This window comes from Lactuca virosa, chromosome 2 (assembly GCF_052849685.1).
Source record: "Lactuca virosa cultivar CGN04683 chromosome 2, Lactuca_virosa_CGN04683_v6, whole genome shotgun sequence".
Lineage (NCBI taxonomy): Eukaryota > Viridiplantae > Streptophyta > Magnoliopsida > Asterales > Asteraceae > Lactuca > Lactuca virosa.
The window spans coordinates 219,355,967-219,372,963 of NC_136427.1; the positions used below are offsets into that span (position 1 = coordinate 219,355,967).

Here is a 16,997-nt window from a genome sequence, read left to right on the forward strand (position 1 = left end):
TATTGTCCACAAAAATCATATGTGATTAAATACATATATTCACATATGATTTGACATGGACAAGATTTATTTTTGCCTTCTCGATTTAATAGTTGTGCTCCTGCACTTAATCACATACGATTATATAGATAATCACATGTGATAAAATACACGAGAACAACTATTGAACCGACAAAGCGAAAATGAATTGTGTCCACGTAAATCATATGTGATTAGATCCAGATAATTACATGTGATTAGATGTATTTAATTACATATGTTAAATATGGATAAAGATTTGTTTTCGTATTCTTGATTCAATGTTTGTTATCATGTATATAATCATATGTGGTTATATGTATCTAATCACATATGATTTTTGTGGACAATATTCATTTTCGTGTTCTTGATTCAATAATTGTTCTTGTGTATTTAATCATATGTGATTATACATATCTAATCATGTATGATTTATGTGAATAAGATTCAAATTCAAAAGTTGTTATCATATATTTACTCTAGTTGTTATTATGTATTTAGCCATATGTCATTTTATGTATTTAATCACATATGATTAATGTGGACAAAGAACAACTATTGAATCGAAAACATAAAAATGAATTTTGTACATATAAGTCATATGTGATTAGATCATAGAATCACATGTGACTAAATGTATCTAATCAAATATGATTTAAGAAAAAATTTGTTTTCGCGTTCTTGATTCAATAGTTGTTATCGTGTATATAATCACATGTGACTAAATGTATCTAATCAAATACGATTTATATGGACAAAATTCATTTTCGATTTTTCGATTGAATATGTTTTCTCTTGTATTTAACCACATGTTATTATATGTATCTAGTCACATATGAGCTATATTAACAAAAATGAATCAATATCGTCCATATAAGGCATATGTGATTAGATACATATAACAACATATGATTAAATATACGAGAACAAGTGTTGAATTAAGAAACACGAAAATGAATATTATTCACATAAATCATATACGACTAGAAACATATAATCATATGTGATTATATGTATTTAATAACATATGATTAATGTGGACAAAGAACAGCTATTGAATCGAGAACGTAAAAATGAATGTCCTTCACATAAATCATATATGATTAGATACAGATAATCACATGTGATTATATATATCTAGTCATATATGATTTATATTGACAATACACACTTTCACTTTTTTGATTTAATAGTTAGTCTAATGTATTTAATCATATGTGATTATATGCATTAATCACATATGATTTATGTGGACAAGATTTATTTTCATGTTCTTTGGTTCAAAAGTCGTTATCGTGCATTTAATCACATGTGATTATATGTATTTAATCACATATATTTAATTACATATGATTTATGTGGACAATGTTCGTTTTCACGTTCTAGATTCTATAACTGTTTTCATTTATTTAATCAAATGTGATTATACGTATTTAATCACATATGATTTATCTAGACAATATTCGTTTTCGCGTTCTCTATTCAATAATTATTTATGTATATTTAATCACATTTGATTATATTTATTTAACACATATGATTTATGTTTACAAGATTTGTTTTTTCATTTCGATTCAATATTTTTTTTTCTTGTGTATTTAATCATGTATGATTATATATATATATATATATATATATATATATATATATATGATTTATTTTGATAAATAATAAGTTTAAAATGAATGAGTGGGGTAAGGGTGAATTTTGTGTTGAGATTCATTTTAATTTATTTTATTGTTTAAATAAATAATAAAAAATATATAATGACAATTTAATCAACAAAAATAAGGAAAAAAGAGTCTTTCTATGTATAGTAAGATCGAAAACTTAACAAAAACATAAAATATAGATCCTCCAAGTTAAAAATAATAGTTAGGAATCAAATATATAAATTACCCTAAACTAAACACCTAATCATTTTTATATTAATGTGTCTAAATTATATAAACCAAAATTAAATAAATAAAAAACCAAAAACAAATAGAATCATCTTTCAAAAACTAACATTCATTTATAAACGTATATTTATTAATATTTGTATCTTGAAAGTGGACATATAATAATAATAATAATAATAATAATAATAATAATAATAATAATAAAGTAATGAAATTAAAAGGATCAAAACCTTTTATAAAGGAATAAAAAAGAAATGTAAGAAACTCAAGACTTTCATTCGTAAAAGTAAAAAATCTCGTTGATTTCAAATTGTCTTTTATAATATTATGTAGATGTGGTAGGACTGAGGAGTGGGAACCGACAAACGTCACTATTCATGAGATTAAACTGGTCATGAATGGTCATTCACATCAAAACTTTTAATTTTAATACATTATATTAGTACAAAAGAAGAATGGAGTTTGCGTTATGAACATTATACTCAGATTTAGTCTTTAATTTATCCAACCAGTTTATATTTTTAGATAATCTTCTTATCAGCCAAAGCATAGTCTTTGAAAAGTCAAAATAGAGAGTTAATCTAACCTCTTCATGAAAACCAACACACATCCAACACCGATTGCTTCTTTCTCTTCTGGCGACACTTTCCTCTCCGGTTACTCCCTCCTCCAGCGAATCTTGAAGCTGGAAACTCTGGTCCATGTTGTAGCAACAATACGACGCTGTGAAGCAGAAAATAACGAAGTTGCAGACTCAACGCTCCACAAATTCTTTACCTCGTCGGCCTCTTGCAGCTTCCTGACCTCATTCACACCTCCGACGTACCTATCGCCGATGAAAACCCTAGGTAGAGTTAGACTGCTGAATCGAGATAGCTTAGGGTTTGAAGTCCTTTTGTGCTCTACAGATCTGGATCTAGGAAGTATGTTTCTAATTGAATGAAAAGAAATACGAAACATACTTCCAGATGAACATTGTTGTTAGTTCCCTGCGTTAGACTTCAAACTTTTCTTCACTAAATGAGGATAAGTGATTTAGTGAGTGTTCGTAAAACAGATGGGGGAGCGTTTGAGTTAAAATTCGAAAAACGATTTTCCTCTTGTGGCTGTAGAAGGTTAGAACAGGAAAGGGGAAACAAGATCCGATGACAGTAGCCGATGTACCAAGATCTGGTGATGGTTCCAGAAGATGAGAGGTAGATGAAGATGGATTTTGATTATGAGAGGTGGTGTTGCAGATTTAGAACGATTTAAAAGGCGGAAGTCTGTTGATCCAACAACGATACGGTGGCGATAAGGTTGTTACACCGGAGGTCCGGCAATTCAGAGGTGGTCAGACGTCTGACGGCTGGTGGTTCCCGACGGTTTCCGGTGGTGGTCCGGTACTGTCGATTTAGGTCCGTATGAGAGGAGAGAGAATGACATAAAATGGCGGGGGAAGTTAGGTGGTTAATTTGTATTTGAATAACAAAAAAACGTGTAATGTTCTCATCGAAAAATGTTATAGTGGAACATAACACTCTATATATATATATATATATATATATATATATATATATATATATATAATACTCAAACTTCAAATTTTTGTCTCTACATTGTGATTTACATCATTAACATGCTACTTGAGAAAGAATAAGACTAAACAAAACGAACATGGCATGTCATGCCAAGACAAAATGTCAAGTATATGTATAACGTTTGTCAATAATAAAACATACCATTCTTCATATATAGTTTGATGATCGTTAACAAGGTTTTTTCTTGGGCAAAGAAAAAAAAAGAGCGGTTGATGCTTTTTAAATTTGATTTCGGAAAGACACGTGGTATAGGTACTTGAAAATATCTAATTAATACTATGGAAGGTATAAGTTTTGGCACAAGATGGAAAAGATGTATCAATGGCTTCCATTTTACCTCTTGAATGAGGCCTTGTCGAGGTGATCCACTTTCCCCTTTTTTCTTAGTTGTGATGGAAGGTCTTAACATGGTGCGTTAGAAGGGGATGGAGTTGTCTAGTCTATTTTATGTCCATGATGCTCTTAATGATGGAGTTTGGTTGTTAAAATTCAATGTATCATTGTTCATATTTTGCACCTTTTTTATTTGGTTTCGCACCTATGCATAAATCTAACAAAAAGTAGGCAGTTTCACGTTAGCATCTCTACGGAGGAAAGTAACGATTTTGTGAGTATTTTGGGTTGTAAGGTGGATATCCTTCATTTTAACTATTTGGGAATTCTACGACAAAAAATTTGACATAACTTCCAATTCTTCAAAAAATTAATCGTAAGCTTTCGAGGTGGAAAGTACAAATTTTTTTCTATGGGAGGCACCCCACCTCTTCTCAAAGTAGTTTTGAGAAGTCTTGGGGGTTTACTTATTTTTTGTTTTCATATACTATTGGCAATTTTGGAGGTTCTCGAAAGTGCTTAGGGTAATTTTCGTTGGGGAGGAAACTTGGACGAAATGAAATTGGCATGGATCATATGATGCGCGTGACATAAAAATAGTGACCAAATTGGGGTCATTAAGCATACCGAACAATATCGTGGTTTCGAAGTCTGAAATAGTGAAGGTGGTTTGAGTTCACAAGCTGGTAGTGAAACTCAAGATAGGTCAAGGAGCCAAATAATTTAGCTGGTTCAATATGGTTTCGAGGACATGATGACTTATGCATTACAAGTGGTAGATGAGATTTGTAACACCCGCAATTTGGGGCCAGAGGATTTAACCTTTAAGTGTAAATCTTAGCATGTAGATTTTTTTAAATATAAATTAAATACTTGTAATTAGTTAAACATGTTTATTTGAAGGATTATAATTTAAGTTTTAATAAAGTGAAGAAAAGGTTTGAGTCTGAGCATAGAAACTGAGATATGTAATTTGACTTGACCCTTTTGAATGAGATTGGGATTTCATCTGTAAAAATATTGGATTTTGGGAACACTTGAAACAAAAGGGACTTAGTTTGTCGATAAAAATTCCACCAAGGGGTTAAATTGCAAAAAATGGGAAATAAGGGCCTACTCTTGCAAAATGTTGAAATTGCATATCTCTTAAGCTCTAAATTCTCTTATTTCCCTCATTTGAATGTTTGACACTTAAATATGAGAAGGAGGGCATGAAACATTAAGGAGATTTAAAATTTATGGAACATGTAGTGATCCAAATCAAGAGCTAGCAACAAATACTTATAGTGACGACTTTGAGGTAGCTTTTTTCTCCATTGTTGTTGCCAAGTATAAATTTTATTAATTTAGACACGTCATACATTTTATTAAAAATTACTTAGTTTGCTACATAACAATGGCCTTTTTGAAAAAATAGAAGGTGCTTTGCTTTTTAAAAGCAACTAATATACAACCTCAATTAGCAAGCAAAGTTACGCAACAGCCTTGAGCAAAGCATCCATAACAGCTTCTCTAGTGGGTAATGCCGGAATTGCCCCTCTCTCTGTCACAGTAATTGCACCACAAGCATTTGCAAAACTCAAAGCCTCTCTTAGCCTCTTCTCATCTTGCAACACTGACAAATCTTCAGCAAGTTTTGATAAAACTCCAGCCACAAAAGCATCCCCTGCACCTGTTGTGTCCACAGGATCCACCTTCATACCCTTCACTCTCCCACTAAACTCCTATAAAAAATTTAATCAAAATCACAATTAGTTAAATAGCTTTAATCTTTATAACATGATTACACAAAAGAAGAATGAAAAGTTATTACCTTGGTGTAATATCTGCATCCATCTGGTCCTTCTGTCACAAGTAGCAACTTGAGGTTTTTATGGTATAATTTTCGTACAACATTGTCATCATATGGATCTTCTCCATTTGTCAAAAAACCAATCTCCTCTTCACTTATCTAATCATCAACAAATTCATCAATACCATTACACAAAAGGGTAAAAGCGTCCAAGAAAAAGAAAATGAATTTACTTTTCAGTTTTAAGTTTAAAGTTTTTACCTTGATGATATCAGCAGTATCCCAAATGCTCAAGATTCCTTCTCTTGCACTCTCTGCAGATGGCCATAAAGGAAGCCTAAGATTGGGGTCATAAGACAAAAGAACACCAGCATCCTTTGCAACTTTTGTTGCAGCAATATGAGCCGATTTGCATGGTTCTGTAATCAAACTTATGGATCCATAATGAAATATTTTTGCCTGAAAGAGTCATGAAGTATATGTTGAGCATTTGAAGTTTGGTTTTAGTCGAGTGTATGCAAGGAGATTAATGTATGGTGTATTTGAATACCTTTTTTATTAAATCAAGATCAAGTTCAGATTCTTGTAAAAGCATATCAGCACTAGGGTTTCTGTAAAACATGAATTCACGTTCACCATTTTTCTTTAGTGTCACAAAAGCCAAAGCAGTTCGAGCACCAGGATCAAACCGCATTCCTTCATTGTTTACATTGTTTTCTTTTAGAATATCAGCAAGCATGTAACCAAACTCATCTTCTCCAACCTGAAAACCAGATAATATATGAAATTAGTCAAGATAAACACTTTCATTTATAACTTGATGAAGATTGAAATGAATATGGTGGATTACCTTTCCAATGAAAGCAGATGAACCACCAAGGCGAGCAATACCTACAGCAACATTTGCAGGTGCACCACCAGGTGCTTTTTTAAAGGCAGGGGCTTCAGCCAATGCCAGCCCATTTATTGTAGGGACGAAATCTATCAGCATTTCCCCAAAGCAGACCACAAGTGAGGATTCATCGGTTTCAGGTGATCCCTGAGCACTTGCAGACACTTTTCCTGAAAGGAAATTAGGCAAAAAGTTACCAATTAAAGCATGGAAATGAACTGAGTTAGAAAGGATGATGTAAAGCGTAAAAAACTCTACTCTCTCTTGTTTATTCCTTTCAACATAGAGATCAGTGTTATGTTTAATTTATACATCGGATATCATAGCAGATTCAATAATATGAAGAAGGAAATTGGCTTAGTAGTGTAATTAGCAAATAGCATGGCTAAAGGAAAGATCAAGTGATCAGCAGTACCTGGTTGTGAGCAAGATGAAGAAGAAAACCGGAAGGATGGAGGAGTCGATGGCGTTGAAGTTAAGCCGGAGGCTTTCACAGTACTACACGATCTCGAATCTAATGAACTCGACAACCGATTCGACCAAGAAGACGGTCGAAAATTTGAAGGAATAGCACTAAAGCAGAGAGCAGAGGACTGAACTAAAGCCATAAATCACAGAGTTGATCGATGATTGTGGATCAAACAAATTACCAGAGATCCCAATTCTCAGCAACTAATCAAGTTTCGTTACAAATTAAAAACAGCTTGGTAGTAAGGAATAAGAATATCGAATGGAATCTGGTTATTGGAGTTACATTCGCATTGAAATAATCGTATAAAATTCAAGAAAAAAACAGAAACCCTAGTTCTTATGAGGCCAAGAGATGCGGAGAATGCCAAGGTAGGGAGGAGGATAGTAGTAGTAGTGTCAAGTCAAGTGTGTCCAAACTCCAAACCAACGGCCTTCGGTCTTAACGGCAATTTAACGTCCCTTCATTATTTAAATTCTTTGCTTTTTTTGTATTCAAGAACCATTATTTATTTATTTATGTTTTAAAAAAGATTTTATAAAACATGATAAATGGAATAAAACTATCATCATCCATACATTTTTTTTCTTATAAGTTATTAGAAATAATACACATAAATACAATGTCATAGCCAAATATTATGCAGATCATATGGCGAAATTAACAAGAAAAAGAAAAAGGAATAGGATTAATTTATTTCATTATTTAACTTGATTTCTAAACATATACTCATTACAACCGGTTTATGAAATTATATCCGAACCAAAATATAAGATACATGTAACACGCAAAGTTAATGAATATACTAATACATGTTTTTATTAGACGAATACGTATCTATAATACATGTTCAAATGAAGTTATCAGAGACCTCTAGAACCAGGAACATTAGCCCATTCTAGTTGAATCTCAATTTCACCTGATACGACATTTTGTAATCGGAGAACCAATTTTTGGATAACTTTTCCGTTTGTCCATTTTATGTGACTCTCTTCAGCTATGCAGTTGTTCCTGGCTGGTTTTACAGTTGCAATGATTGTCTCGTTTGGAAGATCATCAAAATGCATTTTTAATGCTTCGAGGAACGGGTTAATATCAAATTCTGCATGCCCCAACTCATCATCTTGTGAAAATGTATCTTTATCATAGACTTCCTATAATATTAAATTCATCAAAACATATGATCAATATAGAAAAGCTATAAAAGAAACTGAAATCTGAGAAATGAATATAAAACTATAAAACTAAGAAAATTACCATTTTGATCGGGAGAGGTTCAAACATGGCAAGAGTTAAAACTTCATCCCACACAGGATTGTTATTATTCTTCACCACTTTAGTTTTCACTTTCTGCATATAAATATATGATAAATTTCAATTATTTAAAATCTAATAGATAAATATAAAATCACCTTTAAAAATATTATTTATTTATTTAATTTTAGATATAAAATATATATCTTCTTAGTTCTTTTATTTGCAATAATACTTTTATCGTATTATTTATCAATAGATTAAAAAAAACTGTGATATCTCCCTTCCCGATTGAAAAAATCTTCTTAGTTCTTTTATTTGCAATAATCTTCTTACTTCTTTTATTTGCAATAATACTTTTCTTATTAAAAAAATCTCTAACTTAGAATTAGAAAGACAAGTAAAATAGTAAAAGAAAAAGAGAATTAGATATTCTGTTTATAATGCCTGTATCCTGATATAAATATCTAAAAAGAGAGAAACAAAATCATATTAAAATGAAAAGCACCCCTTTACTCAATCAACAGCCACCGGAGACAGAGTAATGAATACACAGAAACTGCAACCACCGCCACCGATGTATTCAAGAATTTCACATAGGTGGTGGTGGTGGTGGTGGGAGGGCGTATCTTAGCAGCATAATATTTGATCGTATCAAAGATGAAGAAGAACACAAGTAGTTTGACAGAGTAAAGATGAACAAAAGCTTTACCTGATCACCCAATTTGAAAATGATGTAAGGGTCACTGGCCCCGATATCTCGAGATGCAAGGTTTACTCCTTTGTGTACATGAATGCTTAATAATCCCAATAAGGACTCCATTGAAGATCGATGTCTGTGTGAGTGATTTCTGAAAGTTTTAACCTGCAGATTTGTGAGGATCAGAAGAATTGGGGAGGGAGATATGGTGGAAGATGTCCTTTAGACCAAACAAAAAGAAGGATCCAATTATTTTGTTTTAGTGAAAGTAATAGATTCCGATAATCACTTGTAATAAAAGCGACTTTAATGAGAAATTATTTTAGATGTGTTTTTACATTGTTTGAAGTTATGTTTTTTTTTGAATACTCCTTAAACATGAGGACAACATCTGGTACCGTTGGACTAGAAGCCTTTTGTTTGAAGTTACGTGTTAATTAGTTGTTTGAATGTGGTGATTTTTTTTATTTTTTTATTGTTTTCAGGTTTAATAGACACAGCTTAAAAGATTAAATTGCAAAGTTGGCTAACACTAAAGTTATCACAATATCTGTAAAAAATAACCCCACGATTATTGAATATTAAAGTAATTGACCTTTTTTTTGTGTGGATTTACTTAATTTACCATTGTGTCCCAAAAAGTTGCCTCTTAAACTGAAGGGCTTCGTAGATTGTTTTAAAAAGATTTGGAATTTCTTAAAAAAACTGAAGTTCAATTGTTCAAAGGTTTTGAAATTCATAAGAATTCAATTTTAATCATATGTTTGGTTGGCAAAACTAAAATTGATTTCAATTCTATTATTTTTAATATTTCTGCTTGGGTTATACTTTTGTGAATGGATTTAGAATTTAAATAGCAACAAATGATAAAACCGCATTTTATTCAATTTCTTTTAGAAAACATTTTTAAATATTTACAAAACTATTTTATACACTTTAATAATTCTCTATTCACAAACATTTTTTTTTAAATTATACCGGTCCCAAATATTAAAAAATATATATTAAAATTTTTTATTTTTTTCTGAAAAAATCATCAACTTTTTAATATTTTTTGTGAAGAACCCCTTAACTTTTTTTTTCCATAGAGAAACCCTCAATTTTGACAATTTTTTAGGAAAAAACTGCAAAAAAAAGGGCCAAATCAAAAATTAAAATAAAAATAGAAGGTTTTTTTAGAAAATAAAATAAAATAAAATTGGGATTTAATTCAAAAACACATAATATATAAAACGATTTATAATATTAACCTTTATTAAAAGAATGAAAACGACAATACATTGATTTCTTTTCGATTGTACCGTGTAGAAATAAGAAAAAACATAATGTATAGTCTCTCCCCATTAAAATAATGTAACATCCGGATCTCGAGGTACTTTACATTTTTGGAAATTTTGACATTTTATAGGATCTCCACGACGTGGTGGAGAGGCAACACGACGTGGCAAGTTAAGATTTGCCCGCGTGTTTCATTTAAGCCGCCACAACGTGGCAGTTGGGAAGTGAGAAATCATATTTCCCGGGTTTTGCTCCTTATTTAAAGGAATGAGGGGCTAGGGTTTGCTCACCCTCAGCCTCCATCAGACCTATGAAACACTAAATCCCCCCCCCCCCCTCTCATTTTGAGCATTTGTTGGTGTTCTTGAAGCCTTGGAAGGAAGAAATAATAAGGAGTGAGCTAAGACTCAGCAAGCTAGTCCTCATCCTTGGTGTTAGCAATCTTCTGGACCTTTGTAAGTGTCTAAGACTCGATTTTTATCATGTTATGTTGCTAGATCTTATGTGTTGTCCCTAAATCTTCATGTTCTTGTGGGTTAGAGTGTTAGGATCTGTAACATCCCGAAAATCCAAGGTAAAATTTCCATTTTTAAAACAACAGTTTATATGACAAATTGTTCTCAAAACCATTCAAGATAAAAATAACATTTAAACATCAAAGTAAAAATTATCAATGCGGAATAAAATCTGGGGGATGTTGTGCAGTCACATTGGTCCCTTCCCTTTCGAATCGGAAGTACCTGAAACCATAAGCATAAATCGTAAGCACAAAGCTTAGTGAGTTCCCCAAAATACCACATACCATACATATACTTGGGCCTAGTCCTCACATTGGGCCCAACCCACAATAATGGGGCTAGCCCTTCTTAACCAATAGGCATAGCCCCAAAATACAATGCAAGAGTCACAGAGACAGCTAGCATCCTACATAACATACATTGGGCCTAGCCCTTCCTAATCCATGAGCCCAGCCCAACATACAAATAGGCCTAGCCCGTCATACAATGAGCCTATCCCGTCATACAATGGGGCTTGCCCAACATACCATGCAAGAGTCACAAAGACAACTAACATATAACAGATCCTAGTGGGCCGACATTGGTGCCTTCGACCTACGGGTACAGTGAAGAGACTCATATCAATCCAAGATAACCGAAACACACGTGCTGCTGCTACCGGGCTCCTCACACTAAACACAACCAAATTATTCCTAATCAATAATTAAGGTAATTTCCCATAATCCAAGGTCCAATTCATATCTCGTCATAATAATGGGTAAAACACTATTTTACCCCTCTTATACTTGGCCCAACAAAGCAAGGCCTAAACCCAAAATGACTCAAGGCCCAAAAATGGCCCAAAAGCCATTCAGGTGCGTACGCCCAACGTACCAACATGGTACGCCCAACTTACGATGTTGATTCCTAAAAAAAACATTCCAAACCTCTTAATGCCTTAAGATAGCATGCATTACTTCTAGATCTTATTCTTATGGGACGTCCTAAGTCATAAAGTTCCCGACTTTATGACTTTGCATGGCCAAACCAAAGCCCTAAATCTCTAACTTCAACAAAAGACCACCAAATCATGCATGGAAGGAATAGAAGGACCAAGATCACATTTTTATGGTTCCTAATAACTCCATAATGGATAAAGTTTCCAAATTTATCCATTAGAATGGTCCCAACAACCAAGATCTAGTCTTTAAGTCTCAAGGGGACCAAAAATGCATCTTTATCAACTTAATCCATTAAGTCCAAGTCTCCAACCTTTAGATCTTAATCAATATGATATTTTGATGGATAAAGTTTCCAACTTTAACCATAACAAGGTCACAAACTTTCAAGATCTAAACTTTATGCACTAGAGTGACCAAAAGCTCATAACACCCAAGACTAGCTAGATCTATCAAATGCATCATCAAGATTCAAGTTTTTTACCTCTAGAAGAAAATTCATGGTGAACAAGACCTTAATCAACAAGCTCCAATACAACCAACACTTATCCAATGAGTTCTTATTCTTCTTCCAAATGCACCAAAAATCCACCCAAAATCACTTAAAGGCTCAAAATCCTTCCAAATGGGGATAGGGTTTCAAATTTAAGGTTAGAAGGGATGGAGGTTGAAGATAAGGAGGGTTGGAAATGAGTTAAGGATTTTAAATAGGGTCCAAGACCCTAAATTAGGGTTTGAGACTGAGTCGCGTATGTCCAACGTACGCGAAGGAACCTTTGCGATCACTCCAGCCAAGTACGCCCAACGTACATCCCCTGTATGCCAAGCATACTCGGCAAGCCCTTAACCATTCTAACTTCCGAAGGCCATAACTTCAACGTCCTATCTCCGTTTTCGGCGATCCTTATATCCTCGGAAAGGTAATGAGAAGCACTATACTCCTATCAACTCCCCTTTGCCTTAAAACCTTCTGAACTTAAATCCTTAATTCATGAAATGTAACGTCCCAAAAATCCAAGGTAAAATTTTCATTTTTAAAACAATAATCATACAACGAGTTGTTCCAAAACCAATCAAAGTGAATATATTATTTAAACATCAAAGTAATATCATTAATTGCCAATGCGGAAAACTCTGGGGGATGATGTGCAGTCACGTTGGGCCCTTCCCTTTTGAACCGAAAGTACCTGAAACCGTATATATGAAACCGTAAGCACAAAGCTTAGTGAGTTCCACAAAATACCACATACCAAAACATACAAGTGTCATGGGCTACCCCCTTGGTCTTTCCTTTTACTACTTGACTGTTACAAATGTGGTTCATTGGAATCCTTAGCTTCGAATACTTATAATTGTAAACCCTAGCAACTATAGGGTCGAACTTGTATACAAGTAAATCTGGAATAACTAAACGTGTAACATCCCGGATTTCAGGTATTTTCGAATCCTTTCCTTGATATTTCATTTGTGACATTTTGGCCCATGGAGTTGTTTGGAGTTAGCCCTAAGGAGCCCTAGTGGCATTTTGGTAATTTAGAGGGCAAGAGATGTACGCTGCGCGTACATGTGGGTACGCTAAGCGTACTAGGGCGCGCCCTAGTACGCTGGGCGTACACATATGTACACTGAGCGTACTAGTGTATGAGTGAGACCCTAAATTTTAGGGTTTGAGAAGTATTTAACCATCATTATGGACCAAGTGCCCTTATCCTTTCAGCCTCAAAGTCCCTTAGTTGTTCTTGCAAAACCCTAGCCCCCTTGAGTGTGAGTGAGAGCCTTAGAGTGTGTTTTTGGTGTGTTAGAGTCAAAGGAAGTGCATCAAGAAGCTTAGGAACGTGAAGGAAGGCTTGGATATGGAGCTTTGGCTTCCTTCTTCATCATCCAAAGGTATAAAGCTCAAACCTTTATGGTTGTTTTGCTAGATCTCATGTTGGGTTCTTATTTGCATCTTACTTGGTACCAAATGCTCCATTTTGAACATGGCATGTTCTAGATGATTTAAGCCGTCCTTTCAGACCCTTATAGTGGTCCATAATCATAAATATGAAGTCCCAATGGCTAGAAGTGTCCCATGCATTTGGTAGAAAGGTCTTAATGGGCTAAGATCTTGTATTAAGAATTTTTGGACGTCTAAAGCCATAAAGTTGGAAATTTTATGACTCTAAGGTGCATTTGGACCATGGATCTAAAGTTTGGGCTTAAGTGCTTAAGGTATTAAGCACTTATTTGATTTTGAACTCTGCGAGGGTACGCCCCGCGTAGAATGGAGTATGCCCCACGTACGTGGTCAACGCCCCCGTTTCCAGTCAATGCGAGGCATGCGTACGTCCTGCGTAACTTTGGGGTACGCCTTCTGTTGGGCTTTTGCGAGTTGGGCTTTGGGCCATCTTTGGGCCAGTTTGGGCTTGGGCCCCTTAATGGACTTTCTGAGTAGAAGTATTCTGGGCTAGTTAAAAGAATTGGACCTTAGGATGCGGTCTATTTGAGAGTTGAGCCCAATTTGGAAAATTTGACCAATTATGGGCCTTGTATATTTGGACCTTTTTGGATTAAGGTTGGATTTAGGCTTTGGCCTAGTTAAGGAAGAGTTAATGGATAATTATGAGTTAAGAGATATGGGGTGATAGTCCAATTATTAATTGGAGGTTTATTTACTATAAATGTTTGAGGTTTTCGTGAGCTAGCGGCCGAAGGTTCTGTTTGATACGTCAGTGTAAGGTGAGTTTTACTCACTATACTTATGGGTCGAAGGCACCAATGCCGACCCTTGTTGGATGGTTATCCTAGTAGATAGGATGTTGTTATACTGTTATGATCTGTTAGATCTGTATCCTGATAGATAGGATGATGCCATGCGTAGTGATCTGTAAGATCTGCCTGTTTGTCTGTAGACTTGTTATTTGTTTAATTGTTGTATATATGTCGACATGTGTGTGTCTAGTTGGGTTGAGGCGGTCCTTATTTGTGTTGTAGACCAACAGACCCAGGGCGGTCCGGATACACTGAAGGCCTACGAGGCGGTCCAGTCAGGCCGAAGGCCCAGCGAGCGGTTCGGATTAGTTGTAGGCCCTACGAGGCGGTCCAGTCATGCCGAAGGCTCGGGAGTGGTCCAGATAGGCTGAAGGCCCTGCGAGGCAGTCCAGTCAGGATGAAGGCTCATTATGCATGTTGTTATTGGTTATGTTTATGTGGTGGTATTTTGGGGAAGACTCACTAAGCTTTGGGCTTACAGTTTTTGGTTATGTTTCAGGTACTTCAGATGATCGCGGGAAGGCAAAGACTTGATCGTGCACCTCCTCATGTTTTGTGTTATGATTTCCGGGAAAAACTCTTATGCGAAACTCATTTTGAAAACAAACTGTAATGAATGATGGTGTTGTGTTTATTTAAAAAGTTTAAAATTTTCAAAAATTTTATGAGTGTTACAAGTTGGTATCAGAGCCTTGGTTTGAGTGAATTGGAGGAACACTCGTGTGAATCCAGTCTCAAACTAAGGAAAAGATTTTCAAAATGGTTTTTAAACGGTTTTCAAAAATACTAAAGGAGGATGCGATGTGTACGATCAACCGGAGCCAATAAGTAGACCCTAAAATACCATGCTATTATTTGATATTATGATATGTTAGAACAACATGTTAGTGATAGGCTAGGGATCTTTAGGAATTGCATGATAGAATTGTCTAATTATATAATGGTTGATAGTCTAGGGCCTTTTCTTTTTTGAAATTGACATCATTATTGTAGTTTCTTAGTGTATGCATCATGGTTATATATAACTAAGATCTTATAGCTTGAGAATATTTGGTTTGGCCTTATTTCCTGTTCTTGTTTGATGAAGGGCTTAGGGTAGGATCAAATATTCGAATGTCTATAGGGTCCTGTGTTATGTATGACTAGCATACACGAGTGCTGCAGGGTTGGTGGAAGTTTCATGGATGAGTCGTGAAGGGTCGGTCGGCCAGTAGTGAGATGTTTAGCTTTTCCTTTAGGAGTGAGGACTGCGCGTTCGTTTATGCTTTTGAGTATTGTTAGGGTGATGTGATGATCCTTGAGACAAACACGGGTAGGTGTGGAAGGTAGTATGGGTCTGTACTACTATAAGCACAGGACCCGTATGCGTAGCAAGGAAGTCACAACCCCTAGGGCTTCGTTGGGAGTTGGTTCCCCGTTATTTATATGGATTATCTGATATCTTCCTGGTGTATTTTCAGTATGGTGACTACGGGGCGAGTTAAGATTGGATCCGGGTCGGGATCAGGGACTGACAGTCAGATAAGATTAGATGAGTTGGATGCCAGGATCAGGAGGATCCTCCACGAGGAAGTTGTGGCCATCGTCCGGAATCAGATTTCGGAGATGTTCGGGTCTATCAAGACCGCGATGAAGGAGTTCTTTGATGATTGCTACACAGTCGTTGCTGATACGGCTGCTGCTGCAACCTCCGCAACCGTGACAGCTACATGTGTTGGGACATGGCAGACCTTTCAGTATCAGGACTTCGATAATACGAAGCCCCCGAGTTTTAATGGAGTTCAGGACCCGATTGTGGCCATGAGGTGGCTATCTGATATGGAGGGGTGTTTCTTCACGTGTTCATGCCCAGCTTGTTGGGTTTTATGTACTCTAACATCCCTATGGTGCACATACAACCCTAATGCTTTGGATCTAAGTTTTCTCTCATTATACATGCAATATTCATTTTCCAAAGCATGAAGCCTAACTAGCATGCAAAGGTGATATTTGAATCATAAAAACTAGTTAGAAGATTACCTTGTGTAGTAGCTTGTAGAACTTGGCCTTGAAAGAGCTTAGCACCTCAAGTGTGATCCCTCAAACAAGTCACAAACACCAATAAACAATTAGATGAATACGAGAGAGGTTTAGGAGACTCAAAATCGGTTATACTCTTCTTAGAATGCAAGGGTCCGATTTTTGGAGCTAGGGAAACATATTTATAGTGTAGAATTCCAAGAGTCATGTGTAACCCTAATTCTTACACTTAAGCGTATGATCCAACAATTGATTTGGACTAACATTTCATGGACTAACTCATAAGCTTAGCCCATCACAAATCAATCATGGATCAATAGCCCAACCATATGTATCACTGATTTACATAATCAGTTCCCGTTAATTTAATTAGTCTCTTTTGATCACTAAACTAATTCCAAATTAATTCTTGATCAATACTAATTAAATAATATGATTTCTCCATTAATATATTTTTCTTATAATATATTAATAAATCATAAATAACCTCTTTCTCAAATATCCATCTATCAAGTTGTTTTGGTGAAGGCAACCCGAAATGGACCATGCTACTA

General features: G+C 35.0%; 2 protein-coding genes across 2 annotated transcripts; both read right to left on the bottom strand.

Annotated features, from left to right (window-relative positions):
- Nucleotides 1-5,148: 5,148 nt before the first annotated feature.
- On the bottom strand, nt 5,149-7,412 carry LOC145160238 (putative fructokinase-6, chloroplastic). Its single transcript, XM_079079363.1, has 6 exons — nt 6,932-7,412; nt 6,475-6,686; nt 6,175-6,387; nt 5,886-6,083; nt 5,646-5,783; nt 5,149-5,556 (listed from the first exon to the last, which is right to left on the bottom strand). The coding sequence occupies exons 1-6, from the start codon at nt 7,122-7,124 to the stop codon at nt 5,305-5,307; spliced, it is 1,206 nt and encodes a 401-aa protein (XP_078935489.1). The 5' UTR covers nt 7,125-7,412; the 3' UTR covers nt 5,149-5,304.
- A 248-nt stretch (nt 7,413-7,660) lies between these two features.
- On the bottom strand, nt 7,661-9,219 carry LOC145160239 (protein C2-DOMAIN ABA-RELATED 3-like). Its single transcript, XM_079079364.1, has 3 exons — nt 8,952-9,219; nt 8,243-8,335; nt 7,661-8,139 (listed from the first exon to the last, which is right to left on the bottom strand). Exons 1-3 carry the CDS (start codon nt 9,060-9,062, stop codon nt 7,849-7,851), a joined length of 495 nt encoding a protein of 164 aa, XP_078935490.1. The 5' UTR covers nt 9,063-9,219; the 3' UTR covers nt 7,661-7,848.
- Nucleotides 9,220-16,997: the final 7,778 nt, after the last annotated feature.

What these genes read in the sequence shown, in the direction of transcription:
- LOC145160239 (XM_079079364.1), bottom strand. Translation starts at nt 9,062, where the DNA reads ATGGAGTCCTTATTGGGATTATTAAGCATTCATGTACACAAAGGAGTA. An exon ending in TTTTCAAATTGGGTGATCAG is followed by an intron (nt 8,336 to 8,951) that starts GTAAAGCTTTTG and finishes ATTTATATGCAG; the next exon opens with AAAGTGAAAACTAAAGTGGT. An exon ending in AACCTCTCCCGATCAAAATG is followed by an intron (nt 8,140 to 8,242) that starts GTAATTTTCTTA and finishes TTAATATTATAG; the next exon opens with GAAGTCTATGATAAAGATAC.
- LOC145160238 (XM_079079363.1), bottom strand. Translation starts at nt 7,124, where the DNA reads ATGGCTTTAGTTCAGTCCTCTGCTCTCTGCTTTAGTGCTATTCCTTCA. An exon ending in ATACTGCTGATATCATCAAG is followed by an intron (nt 5,784 to 5,885) that starts GTAAAAACTTTA and finishes GTTGATGATTAG; the next exon opens with ATAAGTGAAGAGGAGATTGG. An exon ending in GATGCAGATATTACACCAAG is followed by an intron (nt 5,557 to 5,645) that starts GTAATAACTTTT and finishes AATTTTTTATAG; the next exon opens with GAGTTTAGTGGGAGAGTGAA.